Raw genomic sequence first — 19,939 nt, 5'->3', positions numbered from 1 at the left:
TCATATGAACCTGGCAGAACATGTAATAATTTAAAAAAAAAGCATTTAATTCGGGAATAGGGCACTTAATTAGCACCTAATTATAGTTAGTTCACTTTTCATTTTCTTGGTTTTTTGAGGTAGTGCTCTGATGAGTTCATATGCACCTGGCAGAACATGTAATAATTTTTAAAAAAAAGAGCATTTAATTCGGGAATAGGGCACTTAATTAGCACCTTAATTAGCACCTAATTATAGTTAGTTCACTTTTCATTTTCTTGGTTTTTTGAGGTTGCGCTCTGATGAGTTCATATGCACCTGGCAGAACATGTAATAATTAAAAAAAGGAGCATTTAATTCGGGGATAGGGCACTTATATAGCACCTAATTATAGCTAGTTCACTTTTCTTTATCTTGGTTTTTGAGGTAGTGCTCTGATGAGTTCATATGCACCTGGCAAAACATGTAATAATTTAAAAAAAAGGAGCATTTAATTCGGGAATAGGGCACTTAATTAGCACCTAATTATAGTTAGTTCACTTTTAATTTTCGTGGGTTTTTAAGGTAGTGCTCTGCTGAGTTCATATGAACCTAGCAGAACATGTAATAATTTTTAAAAAAAGGAGCATTTAATTCGGGAATAGGGCACTTAATTAGCACCTAATTATAGTTAGTTCACTTTTCATTTTCTTGGTTTTTTGAGGTAGTGCTCTGATGAGTTCATATGCACCTGGCAGAACATGTAATAACTTTTAAAAAAAGGAGCATTTCATTCGGGAATAGGGCACTTAATTAGCACCTAATTATAGTTAGTTCACTTTTCATTTTCTTGGATTTTTAAGGTAGTGCTCTGCCGAGTTCATATGAACCTGGCAGATCATGTAATAATTGCTCTGATGAGTTCATATGCACCTGGCAGAACATTGTAATAATTTAAAAAAAAAGGAGCATTTAATTCGGGAATAGGGCACTTAATTAGCACCTAATTATAGTTAGTTCACTTTTAATTTTCACTTTAATTAGCCCCCCCCCCTCGTTTCGACCTTGGTCAGATCATAGCTTTGACCAAGGTCGGGTATACGAATATCTTATGACACTTATTCGGTCGTTTCCTGGGGGCGAAGGGGAGCGGGTATTCCATCCGGTTTCACGTTTTCCCTAAGAGGGTTGGAGCCCTCAGCACTTAACACCGTAACGTTTGGAGCGAGTCTCTATAGTTGAACGTTTCGAAGGAGAACGCAGCACCGGTTGGCTGGAGGGGGGGGGGGTTGTATACGAAGATCCTATGACATTTATTCGGCAGTTTCCTATGGGGTATTCCATACTCCCCAAACCCACCGATTCCACATTTTTTCCTAACAGGTTTGGAGCCCTTACCACTTATACCATACTGTTTGGAAGGGGTCTTTACAGCTGAACGTTTCGAGGAGGAACGCAGCAGCGGGGTGCATGGAATACCCGCCAGTAAGTCCAAGTTCTGAGCCGAAATCGGAGGGTGGGGGGGGGGACTCACCGAGGAGGGACTAGTATCGGAAAGATCTTTGAGAATCTTCAAGAGTCGCAATGAGTTTTCACTTCAAGCACCCAAGAGACCTCAAAAGTCTGAATCAAGAGACTTCAAAAATGTTCTACAGGTACAGTTCACAGGTCTTGTAGACTACAGCACACTTTGACAGTCTTTCGGAGCCTTTAGAAACCTTTAGTTCGCTTAGAGATCTCTAGAAACGAGCTTTGAAGTTCAATGAATGCTTTTTTGAGCTTTTGAAGTGTCAGACCGATATTTTGCAAGGACAATCTTCCAGGAGCTTTTAGGATTCTCGCATTTCTTTAGTAGCCGAGTCTTTAAAAGATTTTGTAAATATTTGACCTTCAAGAATCATTAACTAGCTGTTAGTCATATAAATAGATTTGGAATATGAACCTTTAAAAACCCTTGGGAGTGTTCAGGACGCGGGTTTTGCAGAGGCCCTTAGGAGCTTTTAAGATATTAAAAGTTTATAAAGCTTTTGTTGATGTTTGAAGGCCTTGACGAGTATTCCTTCGAAGTCTCTAAGAGGTTCCATATTTCTCCAATTCAAGAGACTCCGAAAGTCTGATATGCCTTAAAAGTTATTAGTTCGTATTAAGAGTGCTTTGAGATGTACCATGAGGAGCTTTTATGGGTCCATAATAACCTTTAACAGCTCTCATGGGGCGTTTAAAGGTAAGGGCGTTTCCAAGCACTTCCAAAAGCCTCGAAGCAGTCGTCCAGAAGCCTCTGTTTAAGCACTGAACCCTTAAGCGCGTTTGAGTGCTTTTAGGATGTTTTAGAAATTCTGAAGGGCGTTCAAAAACATTTAAGAACGACCGACTTTTGAGTTGGTCTTTGAAGGCCTTGAAGAATAGCCAATAATCTCCCAAAGTGTAAGCACTATCACAGAAGAGTCTCCAATTCAATTGTCCTTATGTAAATTTTCAAAATCTTCCAACACTAGATACGATATTTCTTAAAAGAATCTTGAGGATCTTTAATAGAGTCTTCATGAGTCTCCAATTCTTTGAGAGCTTTTAGTTTGTGTTTAATCGCGACAGGGAATTGACAAGAATGTGAGGGGGACTCCGTCACTCGTACCAAATGTAGACTGTTCTTCGCACCCTCGTTGAGTAGTTTAGCAAAACGGATTTCATTCAAAGTCTCAACGAGGGTGTGAGGATCGGTCTACAATTGGTACGAGTGACGGCAACATTTACGACCTTTCCGATCCTAAATAATTTCCAAGAGCCTCACAGAGTCGTGTTATGCTTATGAGTCTGGGAGGTTCGTCGTGAGTGTCCCAGAACCTTGCAGAGTTTCCTCCATCAACTAAAGCTACACTTTAACTCAGTGCTGTATGCTTAGTGCATAGAGAATCCCTTTCCCTATTAAATTTCTTTTTGATGTTAGAAAATTCACTTTCTTTCTTCTCTTTTCTCCTCTTGTTTTTTCCTGTAGATATCTTAAAAAGAATTTTTTTTTGTTTTACTCATGTAGTGAATGCTCATGTATACCATTTTGTATGGGAATAAAGTCAATTATAATTATAAATATAATCAGTTTCCAATTCAATTGTGAAAGAAACTCCAAGAGTCGTCTAGAAGGGGTCCGTTAACTTGGCCCCCCCCCCCCACTGAGAGATTTCATAGTCGTATTATTTTGAAATGAATGCGCTCGTTATGCGCTCATATGCGCCACCGATAATAACTCTTGCGCCATTATCGTTTTTTAGAAATCCGAAAAAACATTGGGGGGGGGGCAAGTGAACGTAGCCCCCCCCCCCCAGTACGTATTTTGTCCCTTGTAACTAGGTCACCTGATACATTTGGTTATGCGCTCAATTGCGCCACTTGAATTAAAGCTAGCGCCATTACGGTTAAGCCGTGACAAATTTTCAAAAAGTGGGGGGGCCAACTTAACGTTTTTAAAAGTTACTTTTTTTTAACATCTTTTCATACGAAATTGTACTCTCAGGTATGCGCTGAAATGCGCCGTAAAAAGATATCTTTGCGCCATTATTGTTTTTTGGTTATCCTTAAATATATTTGGGGGGGGCCAAGTGAACGGAATCCCCCATAACGCATTTTGCTACCGGTATTTGTGCCACTTGATACATCTGGTTATGAGCTCAATTGCGCCACTTGAATTAAACTAGCGCCATTACGGTTAAGCCATAAAAAATTTTTAAAAAGTGGAGGGTCTAACTTAGCGTTTTCAAAAGTTATTTCCGGAAGTGCGTCCATTTTGAAAATATTTTACATCGATTCGGCCTTCGGAGTAACTCCTAAATACAAATTTTTAAAAACCTACCTATTTTACTTTCTCAGAATCGTTTAACTAAAGCTCCCAAAAAACACCCTGTATAGTGTTTCTGAAACACTATAATGGCGCCAAGATTTTTGTTTACGGCGCATTTTAGCGCATGATGAAAGGTACGATGTAGTAGAAAAAACATGTTAAAAAACGTAACTTTTGAAAACGTTAAGTTAGCCCCCCCCACTTTTTAAAAATTTTTATGGCTTAACCGTAATGGCGCTAGCTTTAATTCAAGTGGCGCAATTGAGCGCATAACCAAATGTATCAGGTGACCTAGTACAAGGGACAAAATACGTACGGGGGGGGCTACGTTCACTTGCCCCCCCCCCCAATGTTTTTTCGGATTTCTAAAAAACGATAATGGCGCAAGAGTTATTATCGGTGGCGCATATGAGCGCATAACGAGCGCATTCATTTCAAAATAATACGACTATGAAATCTCTCAGTGGGGGGGCCAAGTTAACGGACCCGTCTAGAAGCTTGTGAGAGCCTTTAGTTGGCGTTCAGATCCTCTGAATCTTCCTTAGAGCCTGTAAAATCCTACACAGGTGTCTGTGCGAGCTTTTAAACTTCTTTAAAAGCTCAAAAGGTCTTCCACAAGCTATTTTCTCCTCTCTTTCAGATAATAATTTTAATAATGCCCTTTATGGTCCTAGATGAGTCACAGTTTCCCAGCGCTGCGAAGACGTTTCGAAAGGTAGCTTTTGTAAGTCTCATACGTGATTTTACGCACGTCTGAAGCAGTCCGATTATCTAATTTTGAGTGGCCGTCAGTTTGAACTGCAAATCAAAGGTGCCATTCACTATACGGGACCTTGGAATTTGTATCGGTTTTTCTTTTCAAGAGGTGGACCGATCAGTTCTTCGAGATTGATCGAGCAGGGAGTAGCGACATTAGTGTTGGTGTAGGTATAATAAGGTAGCCATTTTTTTGTAAACCCTTACAACTTTAGTTATCAGTTAGTAACCCTTTCCTTGCTTACGAACAACTTGATTATTAATCCATTGCGTTCCTACTCTTGCAACCAAGCTCCCCGTGTGTTGTTCCGCACCTCACTCTTTTTGTCTCATAAGTGCTACCCCTAAAATAATGCGTATAATTAGGTATCAACTGACTTGAGCGCTATTGGCATTGACCCTCTTCCTTCATTTGGCGGTCTTGGGAAAAGAACTGAAAGGTTAGACGGTTTCGAGATTTGGAATATTCCTCGAGACGTCTTGCAAAATTTGTTCTCATCCTCGAGGTCGCTGGAAATCTTCACTTACGTTGCCGAGATTCGCAGTGATTGTGTAAAATTGTTCGTCGACTTAATTTACAAATATAATATCTATGGCCATTATGTAAATTGACGGAAAAAAGTCCCAGGCGAAAGGTCACAATTTTAACATTCAATTGTTTCGGCGAGCACGCTGAGTAGCTTTTTCGGTAATGTATAATGTGCGCTACCAACACGGAGAAGTGGTTCACAGTTGCCAACTCCTGGGGTTGGATCTTCCACTGAAACTGTTACGTTGCCCTCGACGTGTTTGTGTCACCATACAATTTTTTTATAAATAATATGTAAATCAGCCACTTAATCAAAGGGCAACGATATGCCTATCAATTAAACTAATTAAGACGCTATATGCTTTATTTATATAAATATTGTGATTATTATTAATTATGATTGTTAATCAAGTGCTGAGCCATTTTGTTTATTATTAATTATCGATTGACGTTGTTATTAGAGTACGGGGTGATCATGGCCGTTTCATTTTCCTCTCAAAGTTATGAGAAACTTTTGGCGAATTTGCATCAAATAGACGGGAGATGCCGCACGTGCTCGCATCGACTTAGACAAACAAACAGGCACTAAGGTCATTTGCGAAACGAAACTGGAAAGAGTCCGTTAATAACGAGCGTTTCGCTTAGCTGAAATAGCAGAGGACCTTTGCGGTATCCTTGCGAGACACCACTTCTGTATTATTATTGACTTTGACCTGCACAATCCTCCGGTATTATCGGCACTGAAATGAGACGACTGGTATTTCGTCAAACTCGAGTTGCTAGTGAATTCGTATCAGTCTGCCGATAACCTTTTCGCTCTTACAAAGTTCATAACAGTTCGATGGTGTTGAAACGCCACGTCCATTTTTTTAAATTCAAATACGTGCAGTGGTTTCATCGTGTGAATTTCGACGAAATGGAGACGCTTAATAATCGCCATTCATCGCGCAATTTGTCGCTGATTGTTGAAAATTGGAGGACGTTCGTCGATGTCTGACCGCCATCGTTACCCTTTCGGGGATGTTTTCCCGCCACTTAAGAGAGTTGGTAAGTTCGTGTAAATTAACTTACTTTTGTGGAGGTGCGTGAAGTTAGCACGGCTATTAAAAGCTGGGATCAGTGCGAATTGTTAGTGCTTCGTTAGTGCCTCTTGGTGCGTAGCCCAAACAGCGCCCTCTGGCTTACTATTTTTGAGAGCTCTAATGTTGAAACCAATGATTAGTGCTTTGATAAAGCCTTGATAACTGCAAAACGGGGCAAGTAAAGGTATGATAGGGTAAGTCTCTACTCTGCCAAGGTTTTAAAACATCACTTTTACAAGTCTTCACCTCGTTCGCCATTAAAATAGACGTGTTATCAAACTTCCACGCAAAATTGGAGGTTTTAAAACCAGCTTGGCACAAGCGCAGGCAGAGTAGAGGCATGACTTACCCTTACTCGCTCGGCACTGGTTCTAAACTATCACTTTTAGTTTAGGCGTGTCATATATCAATCTTCCACGCAAAATTGATAGTTTTAGAACCAGTGCCGAGCGAGCCGAAGGTGAGTTCGGCACAAACATAGGCAGAATAGAGGTATGACTTACCCTAACATACCTTTACTCTGCCTAGGTTTGTGCCGAACTCACCTTCGGCTCGCTCGGCACTGGTTCTACACTATCACTTTTAGTTCAGGCGTGTCATATATCAATCTTCCACGCAAAATTGATAGTTTTAGAACCAGTGCCGAGCGAGCCGAAGGTGAGTTCGGCACAAACCTAGGCAGAATAGAAGTATGACTTACCCTAACATACCTTTACTCTGCCTAGGTTTGTGCCGAACTCACCTTCGGCTCGCTCGGCACTGGTTCTACACTATCACTTTTAGTTCAGGCGTGTCATATATCAATCTTCCGCGCAAAATTGATAGTTTTAGAACCAGTGCCGAGCGAGCCGAAGGTGAGTTCGGCACAAACTTAGGCAGAATAGAGGTATGACTTACCCTAACATACCTTTACTCTGCCTAGGTTTGTGCCGAACTCACCTTCGGCTCGCTCGGCACTGGTTCTACACTATCACTTTTAGTTCAGGCGTGTCATATATCAATCTTCCGCGCAAAATTGATAGTTTTAGAACCAGTGCCGAGCGAGCCGAAGGGGAGTTCGGCACAAACATAGGCAGAATAGAGGTATGACTTACCCTAACATACCTTTACTCTGCCTAGGTTTGTGCCGAACTCACCTTCGGCTCGCTCGGCACTGGTTCTACACTATCACTTTTAGTTCAGGCGTGTCATATATCAATCTTCCGCGCAAAATTGATAGTTTTAGAACCAGTGCCGAGCGAGCCGAAGGTGAGTTCGGCACAAACTTAGGCAGAATAGAGGTATGACTTACCCTAACATACCTTTACTCTGCCTAGGTTTGTGCCGAACTCACCTTCGGCTCGCTCGGCACTGGTTCTACACTATCACTTTTAGTTCAGGCGTGTCATATATCAATCTTCCACGCAAAATTGATAGTTTTAGAACCAGTGCCGAGCGAGCCGAAGGTGAGTTCGGCACAAACCTAGGCAGAATAGAAGTATGACTTACCCTAACATACCTTTATTCTGCCTAGGTTTGTGCCGAACTCACCTTCGGCTCGCTCGGCACTGGTTCTACACTATCACTTTTAGTTCAGGCGTGTCATATATCAATCTTCCGCGCAAAATTGATAGTTTTAGAACCAGTGCCGAGCGAGCCGAAGGTGAGTTCGGCACAAACTTAGGCAGAATAGAGGTATGACTTACCCTAACATACCTTTACTCTGCCTAGGTTTGTGCCGAACTCACCTTCGGCTCGCTCGGCACTGGTTCTACACTATCACTTTTAGTTCAGGCGTGTCATATATCAATCTTCCGCGCAAAATTGATAGTTTTAGAACCAGTGCCGAGCGAGCCGAAGGTGAGTTCGGCACAAACCTAGGCAGAATAGAAGTATGACTTACCCTAACATACCTTTATTCTGCCTAGGTTTGTGCCGAACTCACCTTCGGCTCGCTCGGCACTGGTTCTACACTATCACTTTTAGTTCAGGCGTGTCATATATCAATCTTCCACGCAAAATTGATAGTTTTAGAACCAGTGCCGAGCGAGCCGAAGGTGAGTTCGGCACAAACTTAGGCAGAATAGAGGTATGACTTACCCTAACATACCTTTACTCTGCCTAGGTTTGTGCCGAACTTGCTTTCGGCTCGCTCGGCAGTGGGTTTACACAATCCAGTTCTTTGGGCATTCAAGAGAGCGTGTTACCAAACTTTCACACAAAGTTGCCAGTCTTAAAACCATTGCCGAGCCGAGAGCAAGTTCGGCACAAACCTTGGCAGAGTAGAGGTATGGTTTAGTCTTATTATCCTATCAAAATTCCACGCAAAAGTGATAGTTTTTAAACCAGACCTTGATAACTAAGACCCCCCCCCTCCCCTATCATACTCCAAATTATAAACTTTGAGAAAGATCGGGAAAGGAGGACCATATAATTCACTACACAATTTTGGAAAATGACCTGGAGAGGCTTCCTAATACTTTAGAAGAGTTTTGCAAGATTTTTCAGGAATTCCTTGAACTTTTTCTGTAGCTCCTGAGAGTTACATAAACCTCAATTGCAGAAAACTGCACTTAGGGACGGTATCCGGGAATAGCCCATGTGCCGCGGTCTTGGGCACCGATGTCTGTGTACGCACAACTGCAGAGTTTACTTTAACGTCCATTTGGTGCAGGGGTCCCTTCATAAGACAAGATTCTCGTTAATGGACCTGTCAATAGATGTCGTGTGGTTTTCAGTCCTCTATTTGTATTTCTCTACCACTTGTTTTGTTCTTTTCTTTTGTTTATCATCTTCCAAAAGTCCTTTTCTGTTTATTTCCTTGATTTGTTCTTTATATTCTTTCTTTTTCTCCATATTTTTTCTTTACATTTTCGTTTGTACTTTTTTTGTTCTCTTTTCCTTGTCCTCTATCTCATCTCTCATTTTCTTTCTTTCTACATGATTATTATAGATCCGTTTCTTCTACACTTTCTGTCCACCAGTTCTTCCAATTATCTCCTTTCTTCATCATTTATTTGTTTCCACGTTACATGAAATGCTTCTATTTCTACTATGGTGTAATCAATATTAGCGACCTCCCTTTTCCTTCCATGTATGTGTATTGCCGTCCTTTTCTCCTTCTATATTTCCGTTTAGTATTCTTCTCTTTTCTGATAATTCCAGTAGCACTTCTCCCTCTTTGTTGCATTCTTTATCTCTGGATTTTCTTGTGTTTCTCTATCCATTTTCCTATTCCCTGTTCTGGCATTTAAATCGCCCCAATATTATCCTCTTCTCATCCCTTTTATCTACCATATTTTCTGTTTTATTTTTAGTGCATTTTTTAAGAATAAAGAAAAAAGTGCTATTATTTGTGTCCGTCCGTCCGTCGAACTACTTCTAGGGGAATGGTCCTAGAGTCCAGGAATTTTTTACAGTAGGTAGCTTATACCTTGAACGTGTGCCAGACGGCCATCAAATTTCGCTGTCTAAAAGCCCCCCCCCCCCCCCGTGCCCAAGAATTATTTCCTGAGATGCTGTTTTTGAAAGTAAACTTTTACATACGACAACCAATTGGTCTCAGATTTTGCACACGCATGCCTTTAGTGGTACCAAGTTAAACTTTATTGGGGGGGGGGGGGGGCACATGTTCTACCCTTCATGGTATTCTAATGAAAGGTCTCATGGAAATAAGTTGGTTTGTACAAACTACTAACTTTCCCGTGCGACTCTTTTTCGAGATCAGTGAGCGAAAGGGTCTGGGGGGGGGGGGTTAAATATTAATTTTATCTCATTGTATTCTAATTAAAGGTCTCAACGAAAGAAACCGTTTTCTACTAACTACTGCTCTTCTTTCTGTCCTGTTATCAAAGTACGGGGAGGAGGGGGAGTGGAACTAGTTTTATCCTTCATGGTACTCTAATGAAAGGTCTCAACGGAAAGAATTAATTTCTACCAACCATAGCCCTCCATTGGTGATGTCAAAACAAAAGCTATTTCGGTTTAAACAATGCGCTTTATCTTCACGAGAGTTGTGCACAATTTATACTTGTTTACATCTTCTTTCGTATGTATTCATTAAGAATCCTTTCTCTAAGTTTTATCCATGATTCAATTTTCGCAATGCATAATATCCGCTTAAGCTCCCAAAATCGATCGTTTTTACTTGCTACCATCGCCGCATGTCCTCTATATAAATACTATTAATTTCTCCCTCCAAACTCCGTCTTTTCGTCTTCCACCTCTTTTACATTCGCCTCTACTTGTAGGTTTTTAGCGCATTTTTGAAAAAAATACGCTATTATATTCGTTATGGCTGGCAGGCCGGCTGTCCGCGTGAGATCTCCACAACTACAATAGCTAGAGAATTCAAATTTTCACTAAAAGCTTTCTGCTATAGTGTAGATGTGCAGGCACTAGTCTATTTTGAGTTAGATTACTTGTGAGATCGATAATTGAAGAAAATAATTTCGATATGGGTTTCGGAGGTGCTATAATTTTACCGTTAGATGGCGCTACCAGTATAAAAACTTATTATTTAGTTTGTGATTTGTTTTACAAAATGAAGACGTATCCTCAATTGAAATTAAATAAAATTAATTATTTAACGCAGCCAACATTACTCGTGAGATCGATAATTTTAAACTTCGCTATTAAAATACTGACCTGCATTATCAAAAATGCGCTTTAATCATGCATATGCTGATTTACAACTTGTTTAACCATTCCTCCGTAGTTTTTCTCTCTTTTCTTTTTTCCATCTTTACTCCTTTCAACGTTATTTTGTCTGTCTTTCCCTTCTCTAGTTTTGCTATACTTTCTATCAGTTCTTCTTTTCCCCTATCCTGTTGCTCTCTCAAATTTTGGGCACCACTTTCGACAAAAATTTTTTATCGCCGCTGGTCATAAATTATAAAAATCAAAATTTTTGAAATCCCTTTCTGTTCCGATACCTGGAACGCCACTGGTAACGAGTAACCAATTAACTTTAGGTGTCTATTTCCGTAATAAATGCTGACATAAATCCGCGTACGTAAATTTCGCTCCTATTTTGCGTGCGCGAGATCACAAACTACTCTTTTCCGTTAATTCGGGCCCTGTTAGTTAAATTAAGGTTCATCTCAACCTATTTTTACGCAATTTAAAGAGAACCGATCGTTATGGAGACGTTAGCCCGTAATGTTTCGAGAGGTCGACATGTTACACGCGGCTTTTTGTTTTATACGTGTAACTTTTTATTGCACTGTCTTGTGACACTGAGCAGCTTAGTTAACGTCTTCTTGGATTAAGTTAAATCGGACCGACACTCACATGACATTCTCGTGGTCAAAAACCAAATGATTCTGTCTCTCCTAGACTCATCCCTACTTCTCTTTAAATTTTGTAGCACGCCCAAAATGGCGCTAATTACCGACGGGAGCCATTTTTAATCATGAACGAATCGGATTCGCTCCCTTGTCCCAATCTAATGCGTATAAAGGCCGTTTAATATTGCCTAACTGGACTGTTTTGGGTACGTAAAACCCACTAGAATTGTATTATCGCCCGTCGGACTGTCCCAAGCCATTAGGCGCATTAGGACGCAGCAGTTTTTGAAGCTGAAAAACATCCTGTATATCCTAACACCCAGTATCTGAAACTGCGTGGCCCTAAAGACATTCAAAAAGATAAACTTAAAATAATGTCTACAACTAACGAGACGTCCGTTTTCGGGAAGAGCCTAAAAAAGTGGCAAACAGTGATGCAATCGTTGTTTTTTTTTTAAGTAGAGAACATAACCGAAATGTAACTCAATTTGTGCTCGTGTCGAGTGGAGAATTTCGGTTATCTAATTATTCCAATAGCGATAATATCATTTTTGAATGAATTATTAATACTCGTTTGATCGCTTAACCCATTTAGATAATGTACTCGTTTTTCTATGCGGCATTAAAATTATTACCTTTTTTTTCTCTCTATACACCCGAAGAACAATAATTAATTATTCACCATACGCAATGAGCTAATGGGAAGCGAACTTCGATACTTTAAATTATGAATTCTTGTCGGGCGACGAATGTCGACCATATTTAGGTAGAGCTTAGACGTTAATTGTTAGGTTCAACAGTGATTAAATATTTACATGTAGTTCCTTCACATGCACCATTTACTTAACTGTGTTTTTGTCTTTAGTACCTGATGCAGCCCCAGTACGGCCAGGGAGCTGCACCCTCCCACCATCCTCCACCGTTCGCCCCACCAGAAGTGTCGGTAAGTATTTATGCACAAAAATTACTTGCACTTATCTAGTCTGGGTTTTTTTTTCTACTCGTTTGAGCACGTTTCGTTGTGGACTGGCAGATAGCCGGGTATCTTGGTGGAAAAAGACACGTTTGGCAACAAAAATGGCGTTGTTGGTTAGTGTAATTGATAAGTTTTATTGCCATTCACTAATAGCATCCCATCTTTCGTTGATCGTTTGCCGTTTTGATTGTGTTACTGCCCCTAGTCAAGGTAACAATGCTTTTTTTGCTAGTTGGCGAAAGTGATGCTTATCCTCTTCCGTATGTCAATCTTACTGTGGACCACATATCTTGGTATTGCTCGTAACATTTATTTTGTGTTTGTAATTGACGATTAAGTTAGCACAATAAATGCACAGTACAAATATTTGTCCCCGTGTTAATAATTTATTTATAATTGTATTGATGTACGTTCGACTGAATGAATGATGAACTTTTCTAGGTAAAGCTGTCTCTTTTATTCGACGTCTACTCTTTTATAGCATAATATTAGTTAATCGATAGTTTTCCACAACTAAATATGTGAGACTTGCGGTAATCAAATCACCTGTTACTTTTCAAGAGCAACGCTCTTATAATTCCATTGATTATCTTTTATTGCTTCATTATGCAGTGTCGCCTTATTAAGTACAGAGGACTGCAACTCATTATCGGTTCTGTGATCAATTATTACTACTGGTTTTAATGGGTAGTTGTAGATGTGTTTTTTTAATAGGGCAATGGTGGGAGTGTTACGAGTTCCCTGAGACAGTGGCGCAAAAAGGATTATGTTGAAAAAAAATCGCCGGAGGAGAGTTCGCCACCTGCCAATGAAAATCCGAGTCATATCGCTCGTGTTGCACCACACACTTATTACCCACGGCCTCCGGATGACCAATGCAACTATCAGCACCATTACGGAGATTACAGGTAGTGTTATGTAACGGTTACATCTCTGTTACATTATTCTTTTCAGCTTGTCGTATAAACCCACGGGACCTGTGAAGTATTCGGAAATAGTTGAGAGTCAACAGACGCAAACCATAGAGCATATAACGCCCGTTATTCAAAAACACAAGGAGAAGGAGTATGTGGAATTGTGCAGTGGTCCCTCTCAAGCTCACCATGTTCCAATGAAGCAGTCGGCATATCCTGAACCTCCACTTTCACACCAATACATTCCAAAAGATTCCCAAATTCATCCATTTTTACAAAAACCATCTCAAATGCCTCAATATATGCAAAAGGAACCTTACCAGCAGTTCCTATCAAAGTACAACATGCAAAATCAATATTCCCAGCCTTATCCATCGGAACCGAATAATTTCCTTGCGCATTTAAACAAAATCAATCCACGAATGGCTCAATCGATTATAAACGACACTCATTTGAGAGAATCGCAAATTCCGATGTATCACAACTTGGATCACAACAGACCCTACCCTCAATCGCAACGAATGTACCACCCTTCTTCCATGCCACCCAATCCAGCGCACTCACAACGAAATTTGCCCCCTTCCTACAACTACCCACAGTCTTACAATTACAATGTGAAACCGAACATTCCACCGGTCGACCCGTACAGCCGCCCCTACCAGCATAACGTCCCGAAATATCTTCCAGAGCAGCCCCTACCTAACATATCACCGCAGCATTTGTATAACGAAAGCATGCACATGAACTACGGCCCCTACCCCTCCTCCAAACTGTCGCCGAATTACTCCCAACTGGAGTACGCTCAGCACTACCAGCACCGGCGCCAGCTGCCGCACGAATACTACACGCACCCGCCCTTCAAGGACTCCTTCGCGCAAAACCCCCAGCTCTCGCCCGAGGATCTAGGCGCGGAGCCCGGCTCGCGAAAGCCCAGCCTGAAACAATACCTCGAATCCTGGGTCGAAGAGAATATCTCGGGCAATCTGCCCGAGATGATCGCGAACAACACGATCGCCGACATGGAGCAGCTGAAGACGGCGCTCCAGGCGAAATCCGGCGACGCGCAGGACCAACCCCTCTACGTACTCGACACGACCGAAATAACAAACGACAGCCTGCCGCAGTTCCTCCACCTGCAGCAGTTCGAGAAGCTGCCGGAGAACATCAGGGGCTACTACACGTCGACGGCGTCGGTTCCGCACGAGGCTCGCCAGGTGATCGTCGAGAACAAGGGCGCGGAGAGCTACACGAACCCGTGCTCGTTGCTCGCGAAACCGCTCGTCGAAAGTTGCAACTTGGTCGACAAATCCCTCGAGAACAAGGTCGTCGAGATACACATCGTCGAGGATTCGGAGGCAGCTGATCTGAGCGGTGGGATAATGGTGAACGCTCCGAAGCAGGGCGAGAGCGTGATCAAAATGTGCGCGAGCGTGCAGGAGGACGATTCGAATCACAGCAGCGGCGATAGCTACAAGAGCATGCCCGATATTGAGCAAGAGGGCGAGGTTTCTCCGCGTCTCGCCGAAAGCCCCGCCGAGCAACCGGTGGACTTGGCGATTTCGACCGTCGAGGACGACGTCACCTCACCGGTTAACCTCACGCAGGAGGTCCAAGGCGAAAATGCCACCGCGGATGTGTCCTCTTTGGACAAGTTCCTGGAGGAGATTGTGGGTGGTTCTGCTAAGGACGACGTGGAAACGCCCGTCAATTGCCTGAACGAGGTCGCCGAAAAAATGCAGGAGGAGGTGATTCCGGAACTGACCGCTGCGGAAGCGAGCCCGGTCTCTATGTGCGCGACCGAGGACGTGGAAGAAGAAGCGCGACAGGTGGATGAAGCAATTCCACACGAGGAGGCAAGCGTGACTGAGGAGCCGGCAGCAATCGAACAAACCGAAGAGGGGCTGGAGAATGAGATTTCTCTCAGTGCGGCTCTTACAACCGACAAAGTCGACGAAATCGAAACTCTCCCCGCCACAGCTCTTTTGGCCGAGGAGCGAGCAAGTGAGAGTGTTGAAGAACCGGAGGCAAGCGAGATGGTAGACGAAATGGAAACTCCACCCGCTCCAACACTTGTCGAAAAGGGAGACGAAACCGACATTCCGTCCATCACAGCTCTCCCCGTCGAGGTCGAGAGTGAACCTGCGAGCAGAGAGGAGAGTGATATAGCTGAAAGCAGATCGACAAGAGATAAAACTCCACCGCTTGCGGTGGATGAGCCTACGCCGGTTCTGAATGTTGATAGAAAGAGGTGGAGGATGCATAAAATCGAAAGTGGGAGACGATCAAAGAGAGAAGCAGTGGAAAAACGCGAGAGGAGGTTGAAGAGGTATAAAACACAAATCCGAGCCGAGACAATCAGAGGTGTTGAGAAGAGGTGTAAGCGAGACAAAATCGACATACCACTCGAGAGAGCTGTGGCCGAAATCTCGGTGGAGGAGACGGTTCAAAGTGAAAACAATGATAGCTCTAGGGGAGACAACGTCGCGATTCTGTCAGAGGAGGCGAGTTTGGGGGATTTGACCGAAATCCCGCCGAATACTGTGGAGGAGACGGAGGGGAAAATTGAAAAAAATGACAGGAGCTGGAAAAGAAAATCTACCGATGAGGAGGCGACCGCTTTACCTGAAATTCCGCCGAATGCAGAAGAAGAGGCCGACAAAAATGAGGCGACGGCCCAAAACGAAAGGATATCGAAGGAGGATCCACCGGAAATCCCTTTGAACGTTGTAGAGGAGACGGTTCTGGATGTAGAGAGGAAGTGGGAGATGGATAAAACCGAAACTCCGCCCTCTGCAGAATGTACGATTGAAGAACCGACAGCACCTGCTGCAGCGGGTACGATTGAGGAACCGACAGCATCCGCTGCTGTTGAAGAAAGCGAACTGAAGCGAAAGAAAGATAGGAAGAAGGACAGAAGAGAGAGAACGAAGAAGAAAAAGCACCTCGAGGATCCGCCTCATTTTGTGGATCAAAAATGCGAAGAAAGCGTGGTCAATATCGAAGAGCCTCGATCGGAAGTGGTGGAAGATCTCCCTGTGGCTATCGAAGACTCAGAAGAGATGCCGGTGTTGGAGAAGGCCACTTACGATGAAAGCGAAGCGAATATTGTGTACCACATAAATGATTCCAACGTTGTCTTGCAAATTGCGGATGAGCTTCTGGAAATTAATGTTACAGTGCAGAATGGAAAGAAGCTCATTTTGGTGAAGACCTTTTCCGATGCCGTAATAATGAATAATACGGACAGCTGTCCGATCTTGGAGGACCAGACTACTGTAGTTCAAACGAAGCCCCCTCCCGTTGAGCATCCAGTTCTCGACAACTACGCAAACGTCACCGTGGATAATGTAGAGATGTACGTCAAGGAGATCTGCGAAGGACCCGACATTCCCATCGAGAACGAAGTATGCGTGTTCAACGAGGAGGTCGTGTCGAGCTCTACGGAAGCGGGGTCCTTGCCGAAAGCGGCGACGGAACAGGCTCCCGCGCCGACTGCTCCCGAAGAAAAAAAGGTCGAAAAGAAGAAGAGTCCGAAAAAAAAAACTGTAACATGGCTAGATCAAGCCGAGCCGAAGAGGTGCCTTGATACCAAACCAACTTTCCCCAAAACTCCCAAAACGAAAGCTGCCTTGAAACTAATCGAACCACACCAAACGAAAATGAAAGATCACTGCGTGCCTTCCAAGACGAAAAGCTCGATCGCCGAAAAGATCGCCAAGCTCAAAAAGCCGCCGAGGCTCGACGGCAACAAGCCGACGAAGCAGCAGAAGGCGGAGAAGCCAAAGAAGAACGAATCTCACCCGCGAAGCATTCCGAAACCGAAGGAGAGGACGAAACCGAAGAAGCCGATCGCGGATCCTAGGAAAGCGAAATTTTTTAGTCGACAAGCCCCAGTTAACATCGACTCCCTGTACAGGATGAGCATCGAGCCCGAGAATTTGGCAAAGATTCAGAAGGAGCCCGAGGTGGTCAAGGCGAAAATCGACGTGGAGGAGCCTCAACCGCCTTTAATCAGCGTGCAGGAGAACAGCATAACGTCGTCCACTTGCCAGGAGACGGAGGCCACGCAGAGGGAGCGCGCCAACAAATTGATTCAGCAAATTAACGACGATTGGGAGGACGAGGAGGACGGCGGTAAAATCGTCGAGTCTAACACGCGCAGATTGAGCTTGCAGGAGTACAACGACCGAAAACGCACGGGCTCGCTGACTGAGCCCGAGCGGTGCAGCTTCGCCGGCCCCGACCTTACGAGTAATTTACTGGGGAACGTCGCGGGTATACGGCGCAAGGTCTCGCCGAAATCGCCCGAGCTCAGCGTCAAATTCATCAATAAGACCTATTCGCGAACTTCGTCCTTCGAAAGTGGCAGTCCCCCTCACAAGACGGAGGAGTCGTTGTCGAGCAGTATCGAGCTGCAGCTGCCGAAACGCAACCGGGTACTGCCGACGCCGAACTACAACCAGGAATACCTGAAGAAGGCGCTGATGAACGACCTGCACACCGTAAACCAGATCACCGCCACCTTAATTCGGGAAAACCAGGAGTTGATGCGTCGATTTCTCGAGCAGCAGCGACTGACGGCGGGCGAGTTGAAAAAGGTGAAGCAGATCATACGCTATAAACGCCTAGTTCAGCATTTGACGACGATGAGGGTTAAGGAGGTGGAGCCGAATAATAACGTGATCCGACGGGAATCTCCCGTCAGCACCGGCGAGAGGCGCCGAAAGAGGCGGTTTCGATTTTTATACTCGGACGACGAGTACGAGGGCGACTCGTCGAACAGTTCCCCTCTTATAGTGAACGATACTTGCCTTAAACGAGCGCGCGTCGAAAATTTAGTGCCTGACTATTCGGTGCATCAAAGCAATTCACAGGGTCAGCTAACCTTAGTCTTTAAAAGGAACGTTAAAAGTGATCCGAGAATGCAACCCTTTGTTAAACTCGAACGTTTACCTAGTCTCGATAGGCTAGCGCTTAATCTATAAGTGTTATGTTTATTATGAATAACGGGACCAAAGTTACTTTAGCGCTAATATTTTTTTAGTCATCGGAGGGTCCTTCTCCGATTAGTTAATTTTGTTATACGATGCAAAGTTTATACCAAAAGGTGCGAGTCGAAATCAATGCAGAAAGTAGCCCCCCCCCTCACCCTTTACTGATCTCGCACGCGAGTGTAACAATCTTCATCAAATATTAGAGAAGCCGAATCTTGTCTTGGTGATCGCATACGATGGTCAAAGGAGGAATTTCTGAAAACTGATCATTTTCTAGTCATCTGTTACCAATCGCCGGCTGCTTTCTGCAGTCCAATTTCGACTTGTCTGTAAATTTAACTGATTCATATGGACTTGATTGTTAAGTTTGTTATAATTTTATAAAAGAGAAACTGTTACAGGTAGATTTTGTTTAAACATTCTCATTTCATGTTCCTACGAGATATTTGAAAAAATTGTATTAGGTAATTTTTGTTGAATTTGAACGCAATGGATGGTATAATTTATTTGCTCAGTTATATCACGTTGTTGTACATAATATTTAGTACAAAAGTTGTTGGGCCAGTGTAACGTTCCAATTTAAAGTAGAGACGATGTTAAAGATGTGTATGTAGTTTATGTATCGATATCTATATCAAAAGTTAGTTCTATCTCAAATCTCATATTCTTTATAGTAATTTATTGATATTTTGGAACTGTCTTTAATGTTACGATTGAAATAAAATTGCACCGAGTGTGCTTTAGATGTTAAATGTAGCTCATTTTGCAGTATTAAAATTAAAAGTGGCCTTTAATGTTTTGCGTGTGTGTGTGTGTTAATTATGTACTATCAAGAAACCGAAACAAGAGAAAGCACACAGTTCTCCAAAGCGCATGAATTTCCAAAGTTGTAAATAAAAAGAAAAATTCCATATCTAAGGTTGTGAACCTACGGACGATTTAAATTATAGTCCCATAAATATAATATTGTATATTTTGTAGTGGTATACAAACAAAAAACTATTGCAAGCAACTTTTGTACAGTTGACCGTTCGGTGAACGGTTCGCCTTTACAGATACTGTTGTAAACTTGTATTTGTTCGCGGTCAAATTCCGACAGAAATTTTCGATAGAAGATACTAAATTTTGGGTGCCTTGTCTGGTTTGGCCGACGAATAATAATTAGCACGTGTGTTAATAAAGAATGAAAGCTTTTTTGTGTGTGAAACATCTTTCCTAGGCCAATTCGTACTTACCCCTAACCAACAAAAGTAATTTTGGAAATGTTCAAAAAATGGTGAAATGTAGGAAAAAAACGTTACCGACGAGAGTTTATTATTTTTAAATGTAGAATAAGAATTTCAATAAAAAGTATTCCATAGGTGGGACGAATATTTTACATTTTTTTATATCCCCGTTAGTTTCTACAGTAATGGACTGTCTTAAACATAAATGGGACACTCTGTATAATAAATTATGTGACATTGAAATATAAGATTGCGGAACTGTTACTCACAAAGTTTAACGCAACTCGCAAATTTCTTAGATAATGAATCATGTTAGTACCTTTAAACAACCAATTTAAAAAAAATGTATTATAATTACATCAATAACATTAATTTAGATATCCTACATCAAAATAAAACCTTGAA

At 42.5% G+C, this 19,939-nt stretch overlaps 1 protein-coding gene across 2 annotated transcripts; it reads left to right on the top strand.

Moving 5' to 3' along the window:
* The first annotated feature begins 5,926 nt into the window (after positions 1-5,926).
* Positions 5,927-19,502, top strand: LOC116162515. Of its 2 annotated transcripts, XM_031476146.1 has the most exons (5): positions 5,927-6,122; positions 12,290-12,367; positions 12,407-12,513; positions 13,115-13,308; positions 13,355-19,502. In XM_031476146.1, exons 1-5 carry the CDS (start codon positions 6,065-6,067, stop codon positions 18,297-18,299), a joined length of 5,382 nt encoding a protein of 1,793 aa, XP_031332006.1. In that variant the 5' UTR covers positions 5,927-6,064; the 3' UTR covers positions 18,300-19,502. The 2 variants fall into 2 exon arrangements, with proteins under 2 accessions (XP_031332006.1, XP_031332007.1); XM_031476147.1 differs by lacking the exon at positions 12,407-12,513 and having other exon boundaries at positions 5,964-6,122.
* The last annotated feature ends 437 nt before the right edge of the window (positions 19,503-19,939 follow it).

This window comes from Photinus pyralis, unplaced genomic scaffold (genome assembly GCF_008802855.1).
Source record: "Photinus pyralis isolate 1611_PpyrPB1 unplaced genomic scaffold, Ppyr1.3 Ppyr1.4_LG10, whole genome shotgun sequence".
NCBI classification, from domain to species: Eukaryota; Metazoa; Arthropoda; class Insecta; order Coleoptera; family Lampyridae; genus Photinus; species Photinus pyralis.
Note: the sequence above shows the minus strand (reverse complement) of the source record. Positions and strands in the feature narration are given on the sequence as shown.

What these genes read in the sequence shown, in the direction of transcription:
- LOC116162515 (XM_031476146.1), top strand. Translation starts at nt 6,065, where the DNA reads ATGTCTGACCGCCATCGTTACCCTTTCGGGGATGTTTTCCCGCCACTT. An exon ending in CAACAAAAATGGCGTTGTTG is followed by an intron (nt 12,514 to 13,114) that starts GTTAGTGTAATT and finishes TTTTTTTAATAG; the next exon opens with GGCAATGGTGGGAGTGTTAC. An exon ending in CACCATTACGGAGATTACAG is followed by an intron (nt 13,309 to 13,354) that starts GTAGTGTTATGT and finishes TATTCTTTTCAG; the next exon opens with CTTGTCGTATAAACCCACGG.